Source organism: Kwoniella dejecticola, chromosome 8 (genome assembly GCF_000512565.2).
Source record: "Kwoniella dejecticola CBS 10117 chromosome 8, complete sequence".
In the NCBI taxonomy this organism is placed as follows: Eukaryota; Fungi; Basidiomycota; class Tremellomycetes; order Tremellales; family Cryptococcaceae; genus Kwoniella; species Kwoniella dejecticola.
Window position 1 is genome coordinate 274,836 of NC_089308.1, and position 25,557 is coordinate 300,392.

The 25,557-nt window shown below is 47.7% G+C and overlaps 10 protein-coding genes across 10 annotated transcripts; 5 read left to right on the forward strand and 5 right to left on the reverse strand.

Moving 5' to 3' along the window:
* Positions 1 to 1,416: 1,416 nt before the first annotated feature.
* On the reverse strand, positions 1,417 to 3,876 carry I303_106424 (uncharacterized protein; the record flags this gene model as incomplete). The annotated part of the gene is made up of 9 exons (XM_018411577.2): positions 1,417 to 1,498; positions 1,614 to 1,884; positions 1,959 to 2,149; positions 2,229 to 2,356; positions 2,424 to 2,503; positions 2,573 to 2,669; positions 2,737 to 2,796; positions 2,886 to 3,535; positions 3,699 to 3,876. The coding sequence occupies 9 exons, from the start codon at positions 3,874 to 3,876 to the stop codon at positions 1,417 to 1,419; spliced, it is 1,737 nt and encodes a 578-aa protein (XP_018259389.2).
* An 810-nt stretch (positions 3,877 to 4,686) lies between these two features.
* I303_106425 (uncharacterized protein) lies at positions 4,687 to 6,924 on the forward strand (the record flags this gene model as incomplete). The annotated part of the gene is made up of 4 exons (XM_018411576.1): positions 4,687 to 5,962; positions 6,062 to 6,167; positions 6,241 to 6,459; positions 6,600 to 6,924. The coding sequence occupies 4 exons, from the start codon at positions 4,687 to 4,689 to the stop codon at positions 6,922 to 6,924; spliced, it is 1,926 nt and encodes a 641-aa protein (XP_018259388.1).
* Positions 6,925 to 7,529: 605 nt separating this feature from the next.
* Positions 7,530 to 8,292, reverse strand: I303_106426 (mitochondrial import inner membrane translocase subunit TIM8; the record flags this gene model as incomplete). Its single annotated transcript, XM_018411575.1, has 5 exons — positions 7,530 to 7,662; positions 7,856 to 7,865; positions 7,978 to 8,027; positions 8,143 to 8,171; positions 8,251 to 8,292. The coding sequence occupies 5 exons, from the start codon at positions 8,290 to 8,292 to the stop codon at positions 7,530 to 7,532; spliced, it is 264 nt and encodes an 87-aa protein (XP_018259387.1).
* Positions 8,293 to 8,693: 401 nt separating this feature from the next.
* Positions 8,694 to 9,277, forward strand: I303_106427 (uncharacterized protein; the record flags this gene model as incomplete). Its single annotated transcript, XM_018411574.1, has 2 exons — positions 8,694 to 8,752; positions 8,980 to 9,277. 2 exons carry the CDS (start codon positions 8,694 to 8,696, stop codon positions 9,275 to 9,277), a joined length of 357 nt encoding a protein of 118 aa, XP_018259386.1.
* A 1,271-nt stretch (positions 9,278 to 10,548) lies between these two features.
* On the reverse strand, positions 10,549 to 12,286 carry I303_106428 (uncharacterized protein; the record flags this gene model as incomplete). Its single annotated transcript, XM_018411573.1, has 4 exons — positions 10,549 to 11,409; positions 11,467 to 11,890; positions 11,950 to 12,034; positions 12,094 to 12,286. The coding sequence occupies 4 exons, from the start codon at positions 12,284 to 12,286 to the stop codon at positions 10,549 to 10,551; spliced, it is 1,563 nt and encodes a 520-aa protein (XP_018259385.1).
* Positions 12,287 to 14,893: 2,607 nt separating this feature from the next.
* Positions 14,894 to 16,259, reverse strand: I303_106429 (uncharacterized protein; the record flags this gene model as incomplete). The annotated part of the gene is made up of 7 exons (XM_018411572.1): positions 14,894 to 15,270; positions 15,364 to 15,393; positions 15,473 to 15,583; positions 15,657 to 15,679; positions 15,764 to 15,837; positions 15,917 to 16,039; positions 16,110 to 16,259. The coding sequence occupies 7 exons, from the start codon at positions 16,257 to 16,259 to the stop codon at positions 14,894 to 14,896; spliced, it is 888 nt and encodes a 295-aa protein (XP_018259384.1).
* Positions 16,260 to 16,785: 526 nt separating this feature from the next.
* I303_106430 (uncharacterized protein) lies at positions 16,786 to 17,533 on the forward strand (the record flags this gene model as incomplete). The annotated part of the gene is made up of 4 exons (XM_018411571.2): positions 16,786 to 16,876; positions 17,104 to 17,248; positions 17,352 to 17,374; positions 17,469 to 17,533. 4 exons carry the CDS (start codon positions 16,786 to 16,788, stop codon positions 17,531 to 17,533), a joined length of 324 nt encoding a protein of 107 aa, XP_018259383.2.
* Positions 17,534 to 18,253: 720 nt separating this feature from the next.
* I303_106431 (uncharacterized protein) lies at positions 18,254 to 20,858 on the reverse strand (the record flags this gene model as incomplete). Its single annotated transcript, XM_065969371.1, has 7 exons — positions 18,254 to 18,451; positions 18,623 to 18,999; positions 19,094 to 19,565; positions 19,643 to 19,911; positions 20,008 to 20,649; positions 20,718 to 20,774; positions 20,843 to 20,858. 7 exons carry the CDS (start codon positions 20,856 to 20,858, stop codon positions 18,254 to 18,256), a joined length of 2,031 nt encoding a protein of 676 aa, XP_065825443.1.
* A 364-nt stretch (positions 20,859 to 21,222) lies between these two features.
* Positions 21,223 to 22,935, forward strand: I303_106432 (CDK-activating kinase assembly factor MAT1; the record flags this gene model as incomplete). Its single annotated transcript, XM_018411569.1, has 6 exons — positions 21,223 to 21,399; positions 21,565 to 21,653; positions 21,757 to 21,909; positions 22,022 to 22,095; positions 22,193 to 22,437; positions 22,543 to 22,935. The coding sequence occupies 6 exons, from the start codon at positions 21,223 to 21,225 to the stop codon at positions 22,933 to 22,935; spliced, it is 1,131 nt and encodes a 376-aa protein (XP_018259381.1).
* A 424-nt stretch (positions 22,936 to 23,359) lies between these two features.
* I303_106433 (uncharacterized protein) lies at positions 23,360 to 25,508 on the forward strand (the record flags this gene model as incomplete). Its single annotated transcript, XM_018411568.1, has 3 exons — positions 23,360 to 23,675; positions 23,769 to 24,093; positions 24,167 to 25,508. 3 exons carry the CDS (start codon positions 23,360 to 23,362, stop codon positions 25,506 to 25,508), a joined length of 1,983 nt encoding a protein of 660 aa, XP_018259380.1.
* Positions 25,509 to 25,557: the final 49 nt, after the last annotated feature.

Here is a 25,557-nt window from a genome sequence, read left to right on the forward strand (position 1 = left end):
GATCGAGGGATCTCGAATCACCTTCGACGTCAATTGAATGTCCTGGTTGCTGTTACCCTTAGCCGGCCTGTTTCTGTTTGTGGTGTCCTGATCTGTTTGATCGGAACGTGCGTTGAATCTATTTCTAATAGCCTATACAATTCTAAGACACCCAGAACGCCGGAATCGCAGAAGCTGATTGATACAGCTACGGCTCAGGTCAGGTCAGAACAATTGTGTTTGCCGATGAGCGCTGAAACACCCCTTGACTGTATGTATGTTCGTATGTCAGGGTTGCTGTCGAGGTGAGTCGAGGTGAATTGTTGGTCAATTGACTGGCTTGAGCGCGTGAAGCGGGAGAAGGGCGCTGAATCCCAATCCGAGTGATACTACCCTCTAGCTTATTTATCGGCTTTGTTTATATACAGTGATCACCTGGAAGGTGTGAAGTTGATGCGATATAAGACGAGAAAAGAATGAAGATCCTTTGATGCTTTTTGGTGATCCGTGATTAACTTGATTTCCTTATGACCAAGATATCCTTTTCTTTCTACCTTTTCTCCGTACGTTGAATCAGTCGAGTACGATCGAGGGGGCGTGATGTCTATCTGTACGCTGATACCGACGTGCACTCGATCAGTCGATCAGTTGTTCAGTTTCTTGTCGTGCTTAGCTTAACCTGATGATGTGCAATTGAGGTAATTAGGAAGAAGCGATGCACCCGCCTAACTTACTCTTCGGAGTAACTTGACTAGCTCTTTCGTCACACTGACAGCGCGTCACGATAGGAAGCCAATTACTGTAACTCCCTACTCTGCTCTACCTTTACGTTGTTGTTTACGTTGGAAAAGCTTGAGCTTATTCTTTTCTTCCGGGGATCCTATCTCATCCTAATACTGCACCCTGGATTTGGACGGTCTAGCGCAGCGCTTCGACAACAACAAGAGCTCGCCTGATCTACTGCGCTTGAAGATATCTGCATAGCATGGCGGGAAGATATATTCTAGTTGCCTGCCTACTCAGTTGCCGGAATCTGAGACACCCTACCTGATCAACCCCCGAGGGAGAAGTACGGGTTTACAGCGACAAAGTTCACGGCGATCCGATTGGAATGGAATCGAATGCCCTGAGTCTGAGAGGAGTACGACTGCAATGCTTTTGACAACGTAACAAGAATGCTTGTGCTTTAGCTATTTGAGGATCTGAGATGCATGCCTCGTAGTAGGATCACTATACATGCATTATACATTATCGCTCGTGAAAGCTACTCAGAGACGGCGTACGGTGGCGCGATCATCCGATTGAGCAGAGCAGAGCCGCACTGGAAGATCAGGAAACTAGATATGAAAGGCGATAAAATAGACAATTTATCCAATGTAGATAGATACGCGCTGAAGATGATATACAGATAAACCCATTTGGCTTAGGTGTTAGGTGTTAGGTGGATAACGGTCTGACTAGTAAAGGCATTTGTAACCCCGCTTTCTCCTCTCCAACAACTCGAGGTCTCATCACGACGCTACTCAAGTCAAGTCGAGTCAAATCACATTATCAGCATGTCAGCTGGATCGAAGATAGGGCAACACCACACCTGATCTGTAGGGGCAGTTCGGTAATTTGGTATTTGGACTCACGATGCTTTCCTCTCTATTACAGGTTTGGAAGGCAATTCTTCAAATTCGAATCCCCGAATCAACACGAACAAGATGACCTTAATTTCCGCCAGAGCGAATCGGTATCCAATGCAATTCCGCGTTCCTCCTAAGAAAGTCAACAGATTGCCCCATACACCGCCAACTGATACGTCGTTTGATGACAACGAGCTCGATTTGAGGAATCTCTCAGGGTTGAACTTGTCCGCGTCTGGACCCCATACTTGTTCAAGAGTATTGACGTTCAGAATAGCTATACTCCGAATCAAAGCAAACCATACGATCAGCCTCATCTTTCTATTCTTTCCAGAAGATTGCAGAACCCACGAATCATCAACATAGCTCCTTTTGGAAGATTAATACTTTCAATCATCTTTCCATCTCTTCCCTTCACGGGCACGCTGAGCGGTACGACGGTATTTTCCATGGACTGCCGCATCGTAGCTGGAGCAGGCGCGCATAGTCTGAGAACTTCCCTGATGACGGCGTCCATGTAAGGTAAAGCGTTCAGCGTTTCTCTGAGAAGCGAAGAGAATTATCAGCTCTGATCCGTTGTATGTTTCAGCGATGGTTTGTTGCCGGACAAGCTAGACTCACAAGCTTGGTCGTTCGTCCGGGACTTCCATCGCTTCGTCCCTCAACTTTTTCTGCGTCTCAGTATGTTGGGCAAGGGAGTACAGTATCCAGGTCAAAGCAGTAGACGAGGTTTCGTTTCCGGCTAGCATCTGCGAGGCATCAAGGGGTTTTCAGTTAGGTAGGCTTCATCTTCTCAGAGGAAAGGGGGATGCTGACGAAGGTAGTGATCTGAGCTAGGACCTCTTCGTCGGACAATTTCTGATCTGGCCGAAGATCACTGGCCATATTCGCTTTGACTGTGGATCAATGTCACATTCAGATATGCTCTCGACGGTTCACGACCGTTAAGACGTTGATGTACTTACTAAGGTGTGACAAGAGGTCATTCCCGATATCCGCCTGTTTTTCGAATCCATCATGATGAGCAGCCGCGATAGCCCGCTTCTTCTCATCAATCAGTCTCTGCCATATCAATGAAGTCCTTAGCGGACAAGATCTTGCAGACGATGAGATATAGTCGTCGGCTTACCTGACCTATCTCTTTGGTCTTCTTGGTGCTCGCTCTGACTGTTCTCATCCGCTCAGTGGGCTGCCATTGCCAGCGGTCAATTTGATTAGCGTAATCACATTGACGTCGAGACTATAGAATCGGATTGAATTATAGACACGTAAACTCACGATGATCTGGAAAATGGGAAACAAAGCCTGAATAATAGCCCCAATCGTCACCTCCATTCCAGCACTGAACATCTTTCGATACGCCTCCGCAAGCTCATTATTCGGATCTTCCAAAGCCTTGAAATCGTAATTGAATCCCGCTAATCCGATAACATCCAACGTCGTCTTTCCTAGCCAACTCATTACGTCGATCTTCCTTGTTCCTTTGACGACATCAACCTTCACTGGCGGGGTGGGGGAGGATTCCGTGGTGATCAGATCGCCCTCGATGAGGGAGATGAACTTTTCTTTTAGTTCATACGATTTGTCGTAGAAGATAGGAACCATCCCTTTGATGGCTGCCGGACTGAAAGATGGATTCAATAATTTGCGTTGTCGTTTATGGTCGTGCCCCTCAGCGACTAGGACACCGTTGCCCAGCATATCGGCCATTGCTTTTCTAGTCTGAGGTGGTTTAGGAAAGGTATCGCTATGGTTGAGTATATAGGATACGGCGGCTGGATCGGCGGTGTAGAATCGCGGCATGCCTGCTATAACTCTGTATCGGAAGGTAGGGCCATACTCCTTGATCCACCTTCCATGGGGTACCATAGGCTCGGACTTGAGGAATGTGCGTACGTTGCCCCAGAACCAATGCTCGGCCTTGGGACCTGTATGTCACAGGGATATTAGCTGTTGATTTCTTCTTGGTGTGCGATGTAGGCGGAGATTGAGGGCAAATAGGCAGACCGATCTCAGAGAGGTTTGGGCAAGGTGCGCTGCCTGATCGAACATATACATTGAGTGACGAAGCAAGAAATGGTGAAAACTCACCTCGCAGATTCCGGTATGGCAAAGTATATTCCCTCCATGGCCACATGTACAGATACACTGCCAACAAAACTACTGCGATAGCTTCCACCCCATATATAGCGTACCCAATCTTCGGAGATGATCTAGCCCAGGAAGGGAGAAGTGGCAATCCATTCAGGATTTCTTTGACCTTATTCATGATACCTGATCGAATGCTCCTTGCAAAATGCTAATGTAGTGTCGAACGGGATCGGATTGATAGTGATAGTTCAGTGAGATGGTGATTGTTCTCACACGAGACACTCGAACCTTGTGGTTTTGCCCTGCAGACTGACGAGAGACAGGGTTGCGCAGTGTCGAGCTGGATCCTGGATGCTGATCGCTGGGAGTGAGAGTGAGATTGAAAAACAGAAACGATAGTGATGCTGACGAGGCGATCATATATAATTGGTTCTCACAGACAGCTGCTCGGCACGGTGATGGCCAATGCCCGTAAAAATCGGCGTACCTGCGATGGTGGAAATGGTGAATGACCCACCTTCAAGCTAGAATATGTGGGACTCCACTCGGTCACCGAGAGGTCTCGGCTCACAACTCGTGGCCTCCTCGTGAGTGAGGGATTTCGTCGTGAGCTTACTCTGATAACGTAATAGCGAGTAAAAGTCGAGGCTCGAGCGCGTCGAGGCTAAAATCAAAATCAGATCAATGGCAAAGTGCGAGTATCGTCACCATATGAAACAGAATCTCTAGAGCTGGGCCAAAATCACTCCGTCACCTCCAGCTATATCTTCTCGGCCTCGCTTCATCATCTCACGCCTCTAACGACATTGTACGACTCCGCAGGCGGACTGATGTCAGCCTGACCAGATAAACGAGACGAACCCCTCCACGAGCTTGAGTAATGGTCAATTACTTCCTTTCTGCTCTCCTTCGAACGTGACAACACGAACCCACCTTTGCCCCAAACCCCATACAAGCCGCACTTCACATAAGTCAATACAAGGACGAAATGGACACATCAACCTCTCCTACCTCATCTACCTCTTCATCCTCGGCTCATCCGCCTATACAGCCACTCAGGAACCCCAAATACCGACACATCTCTAAATCCGCTGCCAAGCGAGAATCAGTCCAGATGCTCGGCTCCATCCGAGATCTCCAACGGCATTTCGCGAGCGGGGGAAAAGTCGAACATCGCCCTGGTCTCGGAGTCGGCCTCAAGGGTATCTCATCACTCGGTAGTCTAGGCGAAGACGCAGCTGAGGGAGAAGAGAATCGTCCTCCTTCAGCACTTAGTGATCGTGCAAATTCACACTCGAATCCCCACCGAAGACCGTATAAAGAGCTGGAATTGCCTCGTATCGATATCGAAGATGCCCGCCGAGAAGCCAAAAGCATAATTGAGGATGTAAGAGGTATTTGGGGATTATCAGTACCCATCTCTCCTACAACAGCAGCTTCGTCCGGCTTACCTTCAAGCAAGAGTCTGTATTTCCCTATCAACTTCGACGGCGACGAAGAGACACATGGGGAAATGAGGACGTCGGAGGATATTCAGAATGCCCTTGTACAGACTGCACAGTCGATAAGGCGGATCAGGTTTTTAGCTCTTTCGATATCGCATAATTCGTCTGGACGGAAGACTTCGGGATCGGGATCAGGATCAGCGTTTCTGCAAGCTAGATTGGGCGGTGCGGGCAAACTGAGATCAAGCTTGAGCACACCCTCAAGACCCACAGGCGCACCCCTACGCACCATCTCCAATCCCGCCGTATCGACGTCCACCGAGCGTAAAGCGAGTCTAGGTAAATCGGATGGAGATGTGTTGGGTGAACTTCGGAAAGCAGCGTTGGAAGTATTGACTCATCTGAGGGAGCTTGAAGAACGACTGAGGGTGGATAGGAGTGATACTCCGACTCAAGAACGGCCGTTCTCCCCTGAGACAGAGGGGACTTCGGGAAGTGGTGATCCAGACGGAAGTGGGAGTGGCATCTTCAGTGAACCGGAGAATTATGATTCGGAAGAGGACGAACTGTATAATCCGAACAACCTCGCTTCGACCTCTGAGAACACGAGTCATCTGACCAATTGGGAGGATCGTATCTTGAGTGAGAAGAGGGAGTACAGGGACTTGGATGATAATGCTTGGGAAAAGGAAGCTAGAGGAGCAAGAGATGGGATGGGTAGATGGGTAGGTGTGGTCGAACAGCTTTTCGTCTTCACCCCGGATAATGGGGAAAGGGAGTTGGAGGATTGGGCGAAAGATTGGTCTGGTAGGCAATTGGGTGAGTGCCTTTTCATATCCCATACTCTTTTGTGCTGCTAGATTGCAGCCAGCCAACCAACGTCATGTCTGCTGACGGACCGTGGTTCACTCCTACCAGAACGACTACATTCGTTTCTTTTGTCCAATCTACCCCTCGACTTGGCGTTACGATTACCGTCAACCACGTCTAGCGATTTTGAATCATCCATCTTATCTCGTCTGTCGTGAGTACGACTTCTTCTCGCTTAGACCAACTGCACCGTTTGGTCCTCCATTGACGTGTGGATACAACTATAGCGATGGATATATACTTATCCACGCATACAACTCGTCTTTGCTCAAATCAACCAAACCATGGGGTTTCATCCCGGACGAAGACGTGCACGATACGCTATCATCGACAATCTCAAGCGGCCATACATCCCCCTCTAAAGGTAGCACCGCGGGCCAAGAGGAGGGGCGGAAGGAGAAAGAATGGACATTTAGGAGAGTCGGGAATCTGACTTGCTTCGCGGCGTGAGTGCAATCTGCAATTAGCCCACGCAGGCTACCGTACACTGCGTCGACCTCATATACGAGCGGATCACACTGAAATGGTCTTTTCTCTGTGTATCTGTTCGCTGACTGATCGCTCCTGGCATGGCATGAAATAATAGCGCTCTGAAACATCGATATCAACTACCGATCCAACTTCCACTCACCAACTTACCCGTGCCTGCCATCCCACCGAAATCATCTGCTCGTCCAAGGGCTAGACCATCGATAAATACTTCCGTTTCTGCGAACGGTACTACGATCAAAGCCGAGGACAAGATAGAGTTCGATCCTATGGTTATAGCCAAGAAGAATGCTGGATGGGAAGCTATGCTGGGTGATCTAATTCAGCGATGGCTTGGAGCTGTGATCAAGGAAATTAGGGATGTTCATGAGAAGTCGTATCTGTCGAATCGTGGCAGTGTGGACAGGGGAGGAATGATTTGACCTGGTCTGAATGGCTGATGCAGTCACTAGGGAAGAGATGTGCGGTCAGGTTATATGAATCAGTTTGTAGATTGCATCGCCTATCGGATTGTGGTCTCTGTTGATAACGACATATCATGACATATGATGAGGACAAACAGATCAATTTGATCGACATTAGTGGTTAATGACTAGTGACGCGAGCCTGAAGATTTCTCTTCGAAAGGTTCCAGATCAAGCGTTTCCAAACCAGCGTTCTCAGATTCACCAGCGCTTGGCGAGCTGCGAGCTGCGAGCTGCGAATGGTGAATCATTTGGATCATCGAAAGTATGCCGGGAATACAAGTAACCCTTTGAATCCGAGATAATGCGATACATGCAATTTTAATTGGTGATGTGTGAGCTATAATTCCGTCTTTGTCCTTCATGGCCCGTCGCCTGTCACCTGTAGCCATTGCTCCTTGCTCCTTGCTCTTTTGTAGAACTAATTGACATTCAACAGAGACCCTCATTGCTATTCTGCTCTTGACCAGTCGTTCGCCCTCGTTCAGATATCTGCCCAGCTCAAATACACTCCCATCTCCTCATCTCTGCTGCTTCGCTTCAACCGAGGCCGGATCGCCATCTTACAATTGTTGTTTCTGAGCTTCGATCTGTTTCACGATGAACAGACTCGAATCTAAGAATCGGTCTACGCAGTTCTCAAGGCATTGAGCTTCGGTTTTAGAGAATTTCGAAGAAATCGACCCTGTTATGCAGCTATGGACGGTGCAAAGGTGTGATATGGTTTGATCAGCTTGCATGTCACTTCTCACTTTGAGGCATGGCACAGATTGTTTCCCTTCTTTTGGTGTAAATGGTGTAATTGAATATACAATTATACGCCAAGTGGACGACAGAGTGACAGTGATACTGCATGTCGCTGAAAAATGTAGATGAATGAAAGACCTACGTGTTCCAGCCTAATCGGATCGATAATGTCATTATCATTATCAGCTTTCCGTCCACTCAATTACAAGCAGTATGATGATTTTGTCAAAGTATGAGTATGAGTATGATGGAGACAAAGCTCACATGTGTTGGTCAGTTCATGGATCGAAGCTTGCAATTTAGCTTTAGCTTGTCTGTGAATCAACCGGATCGTTAGCTGATTGGTTAATCAAGCTTCAAGCTTGATAGCGGCAAAGGAACAGTCGCTCTTCGGGGTGGTATGATGGCGGGACGCTTGAGAAAACCCACTCTTGTTCGAGGAAACCTTCCAATTCTTTCTACTCATTGGTAACATACATATCAGCTAAGCGGTTTACAATTTGCAATATCTTCAACAGAGGTGATAGGCCAGCTGACCTTGGAAGCTTCGTCAAGTTGAGGAATACCAGCGGCGGACATATTGTGCTTTGTTCTACGTTTGATTCTCCGATTTGCGATTGGTGCCTTTTGAATCTACTTTTATAGGGTGGCCGATTATCTATTCAGACATTCAGACGGAGATGTAGTGGCAAGGCAAGGCATCGTCGAAGTAGAAGAAGTCAAACCCAACTTTTTTGTAGGATACGGCGCTCGCCGCCCCTCGCCGCACTGTGGTCTTGATACGCCAACATGATGTGGATTTCAGCTGGTCAACCCTTCGAGCCTCCTGTTGTTGCTTGCTGTTGTTTGGCTCCTCTCGACTCTCCGTTTCACTTGAGCAGGACGCCGTAAGATCGATCTTGAGATCCCCCAAGCTCACTTTGACCACCCCTCCGATATCTCGATACAGGGGACGAGCGACTGTTGGAGCTATTCACATCATGAGTGATTACGCCCACGTCCCGGGCGGATCACTCAAGTTCAAAGGGCAAAGCGACAAGTGAGTGTCTTGTGTTCTCCTGTCTTCTTTTGTATAGTGATCATATCGAGTCATGTCAAGTCAAGCGCAAGGGGTGAAGAACAGCATTCCATCCGCCTTTCCCATTCAAATGAGATCTGTGTGCCGTATGACTGCCTCGCATCGACTCATGAAAATATTCGAATGTCTACCATTAGCATGCAGTCTTGACCTCTCTTACTGATGAATGAATGATTGCTTGGAAATAGGAAGAAGAAGAAGAAATCGCATTCCTCATCTGACCGAAAGACCGCCGAGACCGAAATCAAGCTAAAGGACAAATCCAGTGCCAGAAAAGACGAAAAGGTCAGAGATAAGGAAGAGAATACTTCTGATTTTGGGGATTCGGATGAAGAGAGATTGGACAATAAAGAAAGGGCAGAGAGGGAGAGGGAGAGGGAGAGGGACGGGCGTGAAGATGGACCGAAGATGACTGATGCCGAGCGACGGTTCCTCGAAACTCAACGGAAGAGGGTGAGTAGCTTAGCGTGGCTCGGCTTAGCTTAGTTCCCATCTGTCGAATCCATGAAAATGTGCGTTCACTGATCTTCCCTCATTCCTCATCTGCCCTGTCGTTCTATGTCGTAGCGCGAATCAAGAGTCAAGGAATTAGCCAAGAAGACGCACAAAGATAGAGTCTCGGAATTGAATGCGAAGTTAGATAGACTCAGGTGGGCATTTCTCCCCCCTTCTTCTTGCCCTCCCGCCTTTCACCCTTCCACTCGCTCTTTCTCCGTTCAGCTTGCGGGACCATTTGGGCACAACACCATATACCAGGAAGGGACCAGTACGCTGACCATGAAACAACATCAATACTTCGTTTCTAGTGAACATCACGATATGCCAAAGGTCAGTCTTCAGCCAACTAGTCAACGCATTCATCTGTCACTGGGAGCTGAAGGAGCTCATATTGCTTTGCCTTATTTTTCAAACAGATTGGTCCGGGGTAAGAACAATTCAGCAAGATCCTCCTCGCGTGCTCCACTCGGTCAAACCGCCATCAACATCAGAATGTACTGTACCATATTGTATGCAACCATTTCTAAGATGCTTCAAGATTTTTTCGAGATTCTCCGCTTTCGCTTTCCGCCATTCATTCTTCGCATACTAAACCTGGAAAGCAGACCCTACATCGCGTCTTTACTGTACGGCTGACTCGTACTGATTATCATCAAACAATAAAAAAAGACAGCTGAGGTGATATATCATTACATTTCGTCAATTCAATAACCTATGACCGATAATTACCAATAGACACAGTCGACCAAACTAATCATTTCCTTTTCGATCCAAAACTAATGCTTTACTACTTTGATGCAAACCTATACACATTAAGAAGAATGATCGAAGCTAAATTTATTATTTTACAAACGAAAAGCAAGAGGAAGGCGAGTGAAGGGATTTCACCGATGGTCACGAGAGATGTAGCTCAACCACATCTTCTCATGAGCCATATCGATAGGCCGAGGTAGAAGAGGTAGAAGAATCAGAGATCGGGATGAATACGAAAAGCGAAAAACCAAATTAACCAAATGAAGACCATTGACTGGGTATATATGAGCCGAATCTCATCGCGGCTATGGGTATATGGTCGAAGTGCATTAGGGATGCCTCATCGGTTAATGATGGGTGTGCCTTCTTCTGGACCGTCTTGAGAGGTGGGACGCTAATGCCTCGCCTGCTCTAGGGATCAATCCTCTCTTCTTACCCCGCCTGATGATATGTATGAGTCAGCATATCAATCTGAAATAGACACGCATGGTCAAGATTGCTCCGACTTACTTGCAGTATTTAGCACCAGAGGAAGTTTCTCCTGTCTCGCTTTCTGAAGGCGTTGTCGGATCTGTGGTGTTACTCGATTCTTGCGGTTCCGCCGCCAATACAGGAGCATCTACAGGTGGTGTACTGCCTTCACGATTCTCGGTCTCTTCTCCATCTTCTTGTTGATCTTGAGCGGCGGTATCATCGTTTTGATCACCGGCGCTTTGGTCAGATGCGGAGTCGGCATGATCGGGGTTCGTGTACATGTTTCCAATAGCCGGAGGCTTAGTACCAGAAGCGAGCGAATTGATGATCGATTGCCAACTGCCCTTTTCAAGCTGATTCTTGTTCGATCCTTCGGTTCCCCACCAGCCCAGTCGTCCAGCGCCGGTATCACCGACAGACGGGATGTATTTCGTGATGTCCGCATCGTCTTTCAACTCAGCCAGAGCAACAGGGATCTTGTTTCTGAATTTGAGATTCTCGAAATAGGCATTGGGGTTGACGTAGCCTGGTTTGGCTGGTGTCGAACTGCATCCAGGCTTGGTGGTCTGACTGGCTTTCCACAGAGGGTTGCAGCCTGGTAAGCTCTTGATGGGTCTCCATAAACCAACTTCCTCATCGGGAATTTGACCGTCCAATCGACAATCCCACGATTTAGGTTCCGACTTCGTCTTCTTCAGTGGTGCGCAAGCGTCGAGATTGTCTCCGACACCTTTGCCGAAACCGCATTGACCGATGGCGTCCTTGAGCGTCTGGGGAACCCATCCGTTCACGAAGTCTGCATGGAAGGTATCTCCGAGACAATCACCATTAGACAAGACGAAAGTGCATTCGTCGTTCCTCCAGGGGTGTTTGGCATCGAGGTAGTAGTTGAACTAACGTGCGATACAAGTCAGCCAGCAAGCAGTCGATTAGGTGTGCAGATGACTTACTTCAGCAAAGATGGTGGGGTATTTGATAGGGTGAGAGGCGGGACAGACGATACCATTGGGATCATCTACCAGGTTTGGACCCTTGTAGCTTTGAGGCCAAGCCATGTGTGAGAAGTGGTCCGATGAAGAGATAGCACCGTTGGCAAGTCCGCAACTTGGGAAGTAGATACCAAGGGCGATTTGTCCACAGCCACCGGGGTGCGAAGTACCGTTGGGGAGATAAGGCGTTTGAAGACCGTGATCGCATGATATTTTGACTCCCAAACCCTTATATGTTCCAGCTCCTCTAGCCATGGCGGTCCCTGTGATCATGTTGAGTCCAGGTGGGAAAGGTTTGACATCTTTGTTTTTGTTGAAGTAGTATACTCTAACGCCACCGAGAATAGGAGTAAAAGTGTTGTTGGGGTGTCGATAGTACAGTTGACTGAGGGTTGATTGCATGAACCTCAGCTAAGAATGCAACAGGTAGGAGAGCTGACTCACGGTGCCCAGTAATTCGACTTGTCATCTCCGATGATGGTAGAACTGCAAGCGGCGTTGAGCTGATCATTGGGGCTATTCAAGTGCCCTGCCATAATTCTCATCGGTCAGTGCAGTAGATTTTGGGGCTGGTCTGGGGTGACTTACAATTGAAGTTGGATGCCCCGACAATCCTGTGAGCATGAGCACTGACGTCGTTGGGATTGACGATCGGATCCATTCGACTGATCGTCAGCGTTTGCAGCTGAGTGATGATCCAGTGATCTGCCGCACCCAGAGCGAGGCTGCTCATGATGGTGGAGGTGGCGAGGAGGGTGGTGATGGTGGAAGAAAACATCATCTTGGAAGATCGTATTTTGCTGTCCTATATATACGTTTGTTTGATTCGTCCAGCGAGTTTGAGAGACTGCAAGGCTGTAGATGGTTCGTGCTCGCTCTAACCAGGGTGTATGATGTCACGGTCTACCTAGTGTCGACTAGCTTGAGCTTGAGCTTCAGAGGTATTTGATATTTGGTGTTGATAAAGGAATGTGAATTTAGCCGTGAGATGGCGTCGAAGTTGTTATTTGACTTTTCCCTATCCTATTAGTATACGCTTGCTTGATCGATCTTTTACTTGGTTCGAGGAGTCTTGACTAGCTAATCAATAGCGAATCAGAACAAGCAACTAAGAAAGAAAGTCGAGAGTGAAGGTCGGTATCTTCGGTAAAGAAAGAAAGTCAAAGGTCGGTTCAATGAAGGTGAGTGTGTTCTTTTGTAAAAGAATGAGTGAGTGGGTAGGTTTAGGAGTGGGAATGGGAAAGTTAGGTAGAGGTGATTATATTGATGATGTTTGCGATTAATCAGAAGGAGAAGGGAAAAGGAAGGATGGTCGTGGTGACGATATATATATGAAAGACGTGCTTTTGGGGTTTTGCTATTGTTACTGTTAGTGTTTGGTATGGGTAGTATGGTTTGATGGTTTGATGGCTGATTGGTTTGATGATTTTGATGAGGGAAGGGGAAGAAAGGAAGTGATCAGTCAGTACTAGTGGTCCGTGCTCTTTTATACCTTGTTTCCCTAAAACACGAAACACAATCTGACAATCTACAATGCGCAGACTTGTAAGCCAAAGGATGCTTGGATCCTCATGCCGAGCATTCTGTTACCAGGACCCGTATTCACCCTTGGCCAATTAATGCGATTCACCCGCTGTATGCGTGTATCTGTTGCGCAATTACACTTTCGGCGTTGAGTCGAGGGTGTCTGTCTTGGTTTCCAACCTTGTATGCATATTCAGTATGTATCTTGTATCGTGTGGGTCCAGCAAGCCGAAAGCACAAGTTAGTATTGTATTGTATGGACTCGGCTTCAATGAGTCAGCAGCAAGAGGTACAGGAGGTTTGTGCGTTTCGAGATTAAACGAAGGAAGGAAGAAGATCAATGCGCGATTCAAGGATTCAAGGCCGGGGCGGAGGTTGGTTTCATCTTTTTGTGTGTTCGTGTTTTGCGGTCATGTTCGACCCTGTGACCGGAGAGGAGATACAATCTTCGTCCCGGCCTTCTTGATTGATTCATTCATTGATATAGTCAGAATCAAGTGACATTACTGGTTTCGATGTTGATGATCAACAAACAGAAATGTACACTCAATTGAGCATTCGAGCTGGAATCAACTTCATTTTAGTAGCTTTAAGGTTAATTACCACAAAGCAAAACCGCAAACCACAAACAACACCACAAACATGCTTTCGCGGGAATTCACAAACGATCTATACGCTGTACTACTTCTCCACTAGCCGTTGTATCGCTTTCTCTATAGTGCGAATAAGCTCCAGCCTTTCAGCCTTGTTTAGTCGTTTTCAAGCATATTCTACATTTCTACCGCTTTCAGTGTGATACTGTGATACTGTACCTCGTTCCGGGAGTCCACGATGATCTTTGTATCTATGTTGATCGACTCGACTGATTCATTGATGGATTGATTCGTTGATTTATTGGATTTTTAGGGTCCTCCTTTACACGTTTCATCCGTTCCTTGTTAATCGTCGTCTATTCATCTGGGACCTTGGATACCTCCTCTGACTCAACATGCTGGCTTATTGCCAGAGTCCAGGCAGATCCACTGATTCAGGCGTAAACATCACTGGTCTCATCGCCAACGCCGCGTGTTTGTGAAAACGGAAAGAAAAGGGCTCAAGTTGATAATCAATTATCAATTGTCAACAGGACAGGAGATGAACGTGCCTTGGTGGTGGTGCCGCCGTGCCGTGCGATCAGGCCAGCCACGCTGCGGACCTGGTGGCATACAAACAGGATTCAGAAAGCTTACCCTCTTTCAGCCTAATTCAAGCTTAATTACCGGTGACTCATGAAACGTCTCAGAACATGAAGAAGAGAACAGGTGCGTAAGTAAAGGAGTGAAGAAGTGAAAATAGTCAATTACACTTATGAACATTTGGGAGCCTCTCGCCGTTGTCTCAGCCGTGTTGATATACCAATACCAAAACAGACGCAGTCCTCGTCCTCTACGAGGATATGTTATGGTAACGGAAGGCATGCTGTGCTCTTACACACATGAGTTGACAGTTTCCCAATACGCTTTCACCGAAATGAGCCCATGCGCCCCTCTATTCAGACGAACCAGAGGCATAAGGACAGGAACGAGTGGAAATGATCTGTCACTCCGACACTAACATTGCTAGAGCTAAATCAGAAATATCTGGTTATATGTATCTAAGCGGTAAGAATCTCGAAACCAAATTTGCTTTCGGTAAGTTACTCTATCGAGTCAACCAGATTCCCCAGGTGCAGTACCCACAGCCACCAATTGGTCACTGGGATTTGCAATGACTTGCAGAATCTCTTCGGAATCCGCTAGCGATATCGCATCACCATATTGTCTCCATCGCATCGCATCGCACCGCATAACATCGCACTGCGCTGGAGATGCCCGGCTGCATCCATCTACTTTCTCAAGCCATACTCCCAAACCCACTCGGCAGTCTTCTCCACCATCTCTTTACTGACCGCATGACCCGTATTTTCATCTACCCAAATCTCCCCCTTTCCTCCACTCTCATTCACCACCTTCAACACGGCATCGATATCTGCCTGTCCCTTGTCAAGGGGTACAAGCTTATCATGTCCCCCATGAATAGTCAAGATCTTCTTGCCCTTGTACTTGTGATGGTCCACGTCGTCCTCCAGGAAGGGTATCAACGAAGGGGGATATGTCGGTGGTACGAATGGGATTCCCATGGCTTCGGCTCGCGGTCTCATGTATTTCGGGAACGACTCGAAAGGGAGACCGATTATAGGTATTCCGATCTTTATGCGTGGTTCTGTGGTGCACGAGCACAGTGACGTCAGCTTTCGTGGACCCAGATATATAGCAGACTTCGTCATGCGAGCAAATTGTGTAAAGGGAAGCGCACCTTCACGGAGTAATCGCCAAGCTACATGGCCTGAGATGTCGCCGATTATCAGTAAATCGCCAATCGGACGAAAAGGTATATGTACACGAAGATATGAACTCCTGCTCACCTCCCAATGAGATACCGGTAATTATCCATTCATCAATCGTCTTTTGGCCCAGTGGAAATAAGTAGGCAGCAAGGAAATCGATGATGAGCTGTACATCTTGAGCGCCACCAGCTTATCCGGCATTGCCATCGATTAGTGCATCTCCTCAGGACCTTGATGTTGATGATTGATATGTCAAACTTACAGACTTTCGCTGCCATATCAATCCTGACGAGGTATTTCTCATCAGCTTCAGGTCTAACACCACCGCTAGTGCAAGACGAACAGCTCATTGCATTGTATTGTACTCACAGATGCCGAGGGTTCTCGTCATACGATAAGTTCGCTTTCCTATCCGTTATCCGTCCACCATGATTACGTTGGTCCTGCAAGAGTGACCAAACAGAACATGTTGATTCAGCTACATACTTCTCGAGAGGGTAGAGGAATTGGAAGCTGACGAACCAGAGTAACAATGATCAAATCCCTCTTTCGCTCTCTATCATCCTTGGAGTTGACTTTGCCCAATATACCATGAGAGAAGGTGATCATGTTCTTCTGGCTATTCGTTCGACCATGAGCAGCGACCTATAACACCTATCATTATTAGCCCAGACAGATAGATAGTTCATTTGCGAGAGAGAGCAGACCGACTGACCAGAACAGCTAACGGTCGATCACTCTTCTCGATCTCCTTCAAGCCGTATACCGTCAGATGCAAGCCCACGATGGACAGTTCTGTGACGCTGCTTTCGTCGTGCCCGAACGTCAAGGATGGTTCGTCCGTTCGGTGAATCACGTTGGACATGGCGGCGGTCGTGAACAGCTGCTAGGCTCCGTCTGCTTGTCTGCCGTCTACAAGTATGCTCAGCGAGATGCAGATATATTTGGCAGAGGATCAGAGCAGTGGATGAGATCTGAATGTAAGAACGACGACTCCGCTCTGCGTCGCTCATAGTCCATAGCACACCATTTGCCATTTATCGGTTCCGGACCAGTTAACGGATTAGACCGATTCGTGAACTGGATTCTGGAGCTCCACAAAAAGCCACGCGTCATGCCACTCGGACCCTGAGACAAAACAAGATGTCTTCGCTTCGGGGTATTTCTACGTTGGCTATTCTCGTGACTTGACCTGGTCAGAGCATTCCTTGATACCTTCAACTTCACTCGGCGCTTGGATCCTTTCCTCCTCATTCCATCTCGCAGACATATACATATCACACACGACGTTCATTCACGGTCTCAGCCTTAGCACGAATAATACAGTCTCCTTCGCCCGTGCAATCGCCAACATACACGAGACTTCAGCACCAGGTTGGCAGCCTCGAATCATGGCCCAATCCAATCAAACGAGAATGTCAGGCTCGGGAGTAGCTTCCCTCAGAGGTCAGAACTTGAATGCAGTAATCAAGAGTGTGGACAGTGAGTATGAGATTCTCTGCACAACATAACATTGAGCTGCCCCACGTATACTTTACTCTTGGAACGGAGAGTGACCTGAGACGAGAATATGTGAAGGGTCCCATTCTGAGGTGTCAGCGTCAAGCAAGGAAAGAAAGGAATCACGCAAGATACAGGCTGAACCGAAATAGCATCCATATATGCGACTCATTTTTAATTCAAAGGCTGACTGCACTCCATCTCAATAGTGTCCGAAGACATGCAACAAAAAGCAGTGGACATCGTCGTCCTCTCTCTGGAGAAACACGACCTCGAAAAAGATATGGCCATGTTCATCAAGAAGGAATTTGATAGGCTGTACGGCGTAACGTGGCATTGCGTCGTGGGTAAAAAGTGAGTCCAATCAGAACATATACCCTCATAGGCATAGTCATAATACCGATACGAGTATGTGATTCCATTTGCTAGAGCGTCTTGCTGATACTTTGACTTTTAGTTTCGGTAGTTTTGTGACTCATGGTAAATCATCCGTTTTCCATGTCATACTCTTGCAGACCTTTCTGCTTTATTCACAAATCTACAATCACACTTGCTAATATGGTTCAACTCGCAGAAACCAAAAACTTCATTTATTTTTACCTCGGCCCAATCGCTATTCTCCTTTGGAAGACCTCATAGGCAGTCTCCCTCTTCCTCTTCCTGTCCCTCTCTCCCTCTCTCCCTCTCTTTTCTCTCCCTCTCTCCCTCTCACTCTACCTCTCCCTCTAGCGTACCCGTCATGCCCCAATCCTTTATATCACCTCTCAACCTCTGGTGAAACCCCACCTGTCGACCATTGTTTAAATATCATCAATCCCCGCAGATCACATCTTTATACAGCCAAAGCAAATTAAAATCCCAGATCAAATCATACCAAGCTGTTCCAACAACAGAACCGCTCAACATCGCAAAGTCAAGCATTAGTCCGCGATCCCATGATCTCGGGCCTCGCATGTCAAAGACAGAAGAAGGAGGATATAGCAGTGCCTCCGAAGGGAGGAGGGTCCTCACAATGAAAGTGTATCATCGGGTCAAAGTCAAGTCAAGTAAAGTGAAATGCTCAGCGGACACATCTCAAATGTACATATTCCGGATTCTTTGATACGTCAGTTACTGTGACGGTATTCCGTTACCATCTCATGCATATAAAAATGACACATTCGAGGTTTTTACCTGAGTGAGCTGAGTTTCACTGCAACCGCGAAGTGATTCAAAGTATTCCTCGAGCCGGGCATACTGATATCCGCTCAGAAAGACGAGAAGGGAAAAGGAAGATGGCACATAGAATGCATGATATGAATCCGACTTGACCTGACTGATTGACCAACCATCCGTCCGTCCGTCCGTCGCTGTTTGTCACTACAATATACCAGCCATGATATCTTTGACGGCATCAGCAGCAGCCGCGTCGAGGTCTTCCTCTGCCGGAGGAGGAGGAGGGGGAGGCGGTGAATTGTCTCCATTCCCATTCCCATTTCCGTTTTCGGAGGCAGGAGCAGGGGGTGCTTCTCCGCCTTCTTCAGGAGGTGGGGCAGGTGCAGGGGGTAAGAATTCTTCCTATGAAGCAGAATCGCATAACCAAATTTGACGTCAGCATTAGCATTACCGTCAACGCGCGAACATATCCGTTGCGTTGCTGGTTCTCAGAAATCAGGTAGTGGTGAAACGAAAGGGTGATTGATGAAGAGCGAATAAAGGAAGGGTGGAATCTTGGAATCTTGGACATACCTCAGGTACATTAGCTACCAAAATAGTCCTTCCTCCGAATTGTCTCCCTCCAATAGCTCGCATGGCTTTACTACAATCATCCGTATTCGTATACATGACGTACACCCTTCCGACTCCGTTCTCCTCGTCGATCTTCCTGTTCTTCTCAGCTGACACAGCGGCTGAATCTCCCGGAGCCCACTTCTTGTTCTTAGCTACCGGTCGAGGTATTCGGACACCCTCAACTTCTCCGTATTTCCCACATTCATCGTTGATGTCTTCCAAGATCTCTTGATAATCTTCATCGGAGTAGAGCTCTTCGGGAGTGACCATGTTGAGTAATAACATGACTCGGGTGGGAGGTACGTCGTTTGCGTTCGATTGAAGGATATTCGGAACTACGCGAGCGATTGAATCAGCTGTCAGCCGAGACCATTATAGATCATAGACTTAGACCATGGTGTACTAGACTAGGAAGACAAATCAACTAACCAGCTTGTTGTAAGAAAGCAGCACTTCCGGGCATAGCATGTTGTTGATGATGGTGATGATGGTGTGGGTTCTGATTTCGTCCGACTGCTGCCCGTTGGACTACCAATGTTCTATCACCCAGAGCGAAATTATGCAGACCCTGAATAGCCATATCCGTGACATTTGAGTCCATGTACTCGCAGAACGCAAATCCTTTGGATACATTTCCAGTCTCTTTGACAAGGTTGAATGTCTTCAATTCACCGAACGCCTTGAGGAGTTCCAGTACTTGTTCGTCGTTCAGGTAAGTCGGTAGACCTCCAATGAACAATTTGTTGGGCGAATCGACCATTGATCCACCCGGTACACCAAAGGTGGCTGCTAATGGGTCTACACCGGAGTAATCTTTCGGTCGTCTCACTCGAAGCGGAACACCATCGTACATCACACCGTCGAATTGCAAAGCAGCTGTAGCCTCGTCAGATGTTCGGAACTGTGACAGTGATGGATATCAGTGTCAGCTATTATTACGATATGAGTTGAGATCAATGGGAGCTCGACGACACGTACCTCGACGAAAGCGAAATTCTTCTCATTGTTGATCTGACAAGTCGCGACTGGTTCTCCGGGCATCTCGACGGCCAGCTTGTGTTCATGCATCAACTTGTTGAAGAATGCTTGGATATCGCTTTCGGACATCCTGTCGTTGATATTTCCGATATACAGTCGCTTGGTCTGACGTTGGGGGTTGGCGGGCGGGAAAGATCCAGCCATCAACTGAGCGGGAACTCCGAGAGAGGCGGGCGGCGGTACACGTCCTGGACCGTATGTGAACATTCCTGCGAAATTGAGAACACATGTCAGCTATAACCATACTCACTGACCGGAAGCGAATGCAGTTCAAATTGAGTTTTGGGGAGCAACGGGACACTCACCAGTCATCTTGGCTTCCATAGCTCCAACGCCCTCGAATTGTTGAGGTCGTATATCCCAATGCGAGTTGACTACGTGTCTCTCTTCCAAGGGCACAGTTCCGGGAGGCGTCGGACTTCTAGGCATACTTCCACCTCGTCTTCGACGCGCTTCTCTGTCTCTTGATCTATCCCTCCCATACCCACCCCCACCTCCGCCTCCGCCTCCTCGCCAATCATCTTCGTCACCTCGTCTACTTCTTCGGGGCGGCGAATACCCTCGCATAGGCTGTGCATAGGGATCTTCGAGTCGTTGTCTTCTATCCCTATGTCCCCCTCCCCCTCCTCCTCCTCCGCCACCTCCTGACATAGGTTGAGCAGCTAGATCATTCTCATCTTCGTCTCTTCGTCTCCTTCGTGGTCTTTCTTCATATCCTCTATCTCGCTCATACCTATCTCTCTCCCTATCTCTGTCTCTATGTCTTTCCCGGTCCCTATCTCTGTCCCTTCCACTTTCTCTCTCGGACCGATAAGAATCGTCTGCATCCCTGTTCCTATCTCTATCTCTATCGCGATCACGATCACGTTCATCCCTATCGCGGTGTCTTCTCTCTCTGTCTCTATCTCGATCGTGATCCCTGTCTCGATGACTTCGGTGACTTCGAGCTATACAAGACATAGATCATCAGCATTGACGTTAGCGTCTCTTCGAGGAGCAGGAAACTCGTACTCACATTCGTCGTCCCTGTCTCGGGTTTTAGCATATGAAGAAGCAGCCGCTTCTAAGGCGTCTACAAGTCAGTAGCACCACATCAGCAAGTTTCCCGAGCGTAGTAGCGGGTTGAATATGCTGGCTTACCGTATCCTGCGTCCATTTTGACGCTTTTGATACGATCCTTTGATCTTGAGGATGTCTAGCTGTCAAGAGGGAAGGAAAGAAGTGTAAATAATGACAGACCTTGTAACAATCTTTCAACATGCAGTTAGTGGTGTTGCCCCGGGTATTATCGGAAAAATGTCCAATGTGGCAACTAGCATAACAGTGAAGCAGATGTGGAGACCCCTCAACGTGCATGAATAGAGAAGCAACAGATGCCATCTCTTTAGCTGTTATAACTATAACTTATGCGACTAGGACCATCAGCAACAATAGATAGACTATACGTCTAAGAGGACAAAAAGACCGTCCTATAGTGAACACGCGAAACAGCTCGCATCTGACGATTCACCTTCAACGCAATGTCATCCCGCGTACCGATGCGGAGGGCGCCCGCAGCATCGTCGTCGTCAAGTCGGAAACCACAAATCATACAGAAGAAAGGCCAGAGGGTGGGCACGAATGCGAAAGGGACTGAAGATGGGTATTTGTATGTCGCTGGTGTCAAGGATCCTAGTAAGAGAGTATCAGAGTTCAGGGTGAGTCAAATGGCCAATCATGGCTGCTTGATCATCAATCGTTTTAAGACATGTCCAGCAAATCATAATGAATTTGAATTGAGGACAGAAAAGAGCAAGTAGGAAAGGGTATAAGGAGATATCGTTACGAATGCTGATCTCTCTGTAACTCGCGAGATGGAATAGACCGATCAAGATGTCTGTCCGATATGTCATACCGATAGACAGTTTAATCAGAATCTCAGATTACTGGTCTCGCCATGTTATCATAAGATGTGAGTGGGCTCTACCTACTCATATTATGACTTTTTCGATCCAATGGAATTCCCTTAGAGGTCAAGGATGTCGGCTGACGATTAGCTGATCCCGTCCATAAAGGTGCGAGTCGTGTATAGATCGATTGTTCACCCTCGGCCCCGAGCCATGTCCCCAATGCGGCAGGATATTACGGAAAGTCAATTTCGCACATCAGACTTTTGAGGATCTGAAGGTTGAAAAGGAGGTAGCGGTACGGAGAAGGATGGCTCAAGTGTGAGTCTGATCATGGCGCAGAGATAGAATCACTCTACTGTTTCCGATGCCGCTGTCTTCCTTGTGCGCCGCATAGATGTAGGCAGCGAGGCTGATAGTCCACCTGGATCAGGTTTAACAAGCGTCGTGACGATTTCGGGAGTGATAAAGAGTATGATAATTACCTAGAAGAAGTTGAAGATCTGAGTGAGTCGAGCGATTGAGTACTGTTTTTATGGCGTCGACGAAATCTATCAAATCAGATACCATTGGATCTCGCTGATACTATTCCATTCGCATGCAGCGTTCAACCTCCTGAACGATATAGATATAGATAAAACCGAGAAGCGAATACAGGAGTTCCAAAAGTCAAATGCCAGTCTGATAGCTACGAACCAGGAGAAAGCTGCGTTGGAGGCTATGTCGCAGACTGAAAGAGAGGAAGTCGAGCGGCGAGCAAGGGAAGAACGTATGAGGATGGTAGAAGAGGCAGAGCGGATCGAGCGGGAGGAAGAAGAGAGAGCCAAGAAGGATGTGACGGAAGCTTTGGTACGTTACGTTTCAAACATGATCAAAGGGGGATGTCTAAAGTCGACTATATTCGTCTACTCTACGGCACAGAAGAGCGATGCTTACAATTTTATGCGTAATTAGGCAAGGGGCGAAAGCAAACGAGCGAGAGAAATAGAATTAAACGCCCGAAACGCCAAACAAGCACGTCAAGAAGCCTTATTCAAGTTCATACCGCCCGCTTTACTGCAATCAACAGCCAACCCCGAAGACGAAGTGGTGCATCTGCCGACCTCGCCATCGTATCATGGTCCGTTCGTACCCATCCCATATTCTGATCCGACGACGCTGCCGCAGTATGGTTGGTACGAGATGAAGGAGGGAGATTATGTGGATGGACGAAGTGGAGTGCAATTTGTTCTGGACGAAAGCAAGAATGGGGAGAAAGTCAGAGGAGGCGGTTGGGATTTGAGATTGTTCTGGGAGATGGAGGTGAGGTGTGCGGTAGAAGGGTTAGGTGTCGAGCCGTTAGTCTAGTGGGATTCTTGTTCGACATTGTGGTGCTGCTTCACTTTGCATGGGTGTGTTTGTGTCATCTTTCAGATGGGAATAGTCTTATGAAACTGTTGTATCCATATTGTGTGTTCGTATTGTCTTTTGACTTTGTCTTTTGCCACCCAAAAGTGTTGAAACCCGTCTATTGCCAATTCAACGCATTGACGCGTTCCTACCTGGTCGCTTTGGTCGTTCCTGTCTCCATATTCTTGTGTGGATTGACCAAAGAGCTAAACGTCATGACCATCAACAGCAACTCAAACTTTGCATCTCTTAGTCTTGTCCGTGTGTTGTAATCGTGTGATGTGTATATGTACGTGTTCACTTGCGCAGAGAGCTGTATCTGTATTAGTAAGAGACGAATCGAGTTGAGTTGAAGGGGAGTATCGCTTTCGAGACTCGTATAATGTCATCGAGTGATCTCATCAGCTTCGACCCAAATTCGACCTCAACCTCAACCTCGACCTTGGATACCCAGGCCAATCCTGGTCCAAGCACGAGCAAACGAATGCAAGCTTCCAGATCCCATTCCGCGCCGTCCCTCACTCATTGGGTAGGCACCCCCGATGGACCCATTAAGAGATCATGGAATCCCTCGACATCGCCTTGCATACCGATCATCTCTGTAGAAGGCAAGATCGGCGTGGCCACTATAGACAAAGGTAAAGGTAAAGGTAAAGGGAAGGCGAAAGAATCAGGCATAGAAGAAGAATTGAGCCAGCGTGAGTCCATTGTTCGCGACACCTGATGCTTGATACTCCATCACTTTAAGAGAAGGAGGGCGATCAGCTTAATAAAGGTGTTCTTATTTCTAGTGTATGTCACTCATGAGCGACAAGAAGCAGAAGCAGAAGCTCAAGCACAAGCGCAAGCGAGTTCAAGTAAATCGGCTCATACGAGGAGATCACCTGTGAAGAACAGCATCAATCTCGAGCGTGGTACACCATCGAAATTGTTAGGCGCACCTTCATCGGTGATACCCGGTACCAGTGAGAATGGGGCGACCAATGCAAATGCAAGTGTGATATCTAGTCAGACCGAAGATCTGCCAGAGGGGTCCAGAGGGAAAAGACGGAGTTGGGGAAGTAGCTTGGTAGGGAGTGCTGTTAGTGTAGGCGTATTCGGCGCTGCATTGGGATTGTAAGCCATCAATCCCTTGTCATGGGTGAACTCGATCGCTCAAATTTCGGGCTATGCTGAGTCGAAGTGATAGAACGGCATACAGGTTGATATCGAATCAACCCTCTTCATCGCTATCTCCTACACGACCCGAAGTGCAAGGAGCAATCTCCGCCGCCTCCGAGGTGGAACGAGACTCGACGATATCTGGTCCCACAGATGCAGCACCCGTACAAGGCCAAAGTCAACGCTCAGATGCGATCGAAGAGAACAGCTTGCCTCGTATAGCGACGACAGGAGAGGAAGCGGCAGGAAGGTGCAGATCTACAACCAATCGCCAGCAGCCGCCGACCTCCTCTCCAATGTCGCACGATCGCGCACAGGGTGGGCAAATACCCGTGCAGGAGGTACCGATTAGCCGAGATGATGATACCAGGCGCCGTATCGCGGATCTACAACCACCTCCAACATACGAAGAAACGGAACGTCTACGTGAAGGTAGAGCTCATGTTGCATCATCTGTAAATCCTAATCCGAAAGAATGGGAGGATTTGGTCGATATCGATATAGGAGCAGAAGAAAGACATGACACAGTTCCGTTATCTCGAGTATCACCCCTAATCCCCAGGACGATCAAAGGTAGACCCTCGACATATTCACTGCTATGTCGATACTCCCCATCACCCAAATCGAAATCAAATGCAAGAAGGAATAACCGGATAAGAAGAAGCAGATCGTCCAGGAAAGGTATGCTATTTGGTCATTCGCATTCCCAGTCAATCTCTTTATCAAGTACGAGCTCGATGCCCAGTATAGAGATATATCACGATGGTTCCGATCTTTTCACCGCGAATCTCGAACATTCAGGATTGAAAACTCAACAAGGGTATGAGCCGCAGCAAGATGGAGTGGGGCAAGCGGAAGATGTCAATCGGGTAAATCAGGAAGGAGAGAAAGAGGAGGATAAGCACGAGGACGAAATGATCTCGAGATTAGATTCGATGTCTTCGCGTCTCGCATCGTTGATTGAGGAAGGGAGAAAAGCGTTGGAAAGTACGCCGGGATTGGGCACGACTCCAGGGTGGGAAGATGAAGTCAGCCTGTATGGTGCATCTCAAGAGAGAGAACAGGACCACGAGCAAGACCAAAAGCCAAGTCAGGTCGAAGATGGAATCGAAAGTGCGCAAATCATCACAAGTATCGAGCACGGGACGGATACTCTCGCTCAGAAAGATCATGGGAAGAAACGAAGAAGATATAGTAAGATACCGACGAGGGTAGGCTCGGATTTACATCTCAAGCAATCTTCGTCGAAGGATAGGGTCTCTTCTGAACAGGCAGCCGAGTGTCACGACGAAAGTGAGAAACAGATAAATCAGCGGTCGAAGATTCCAATCAGGAGTAAGGGCAAAATCGACGGGTTGAATGCTGTATGACCCTTTCTTTTCGATTTTGGTGAAGAAGGGATAGGGAGACGTTGATATG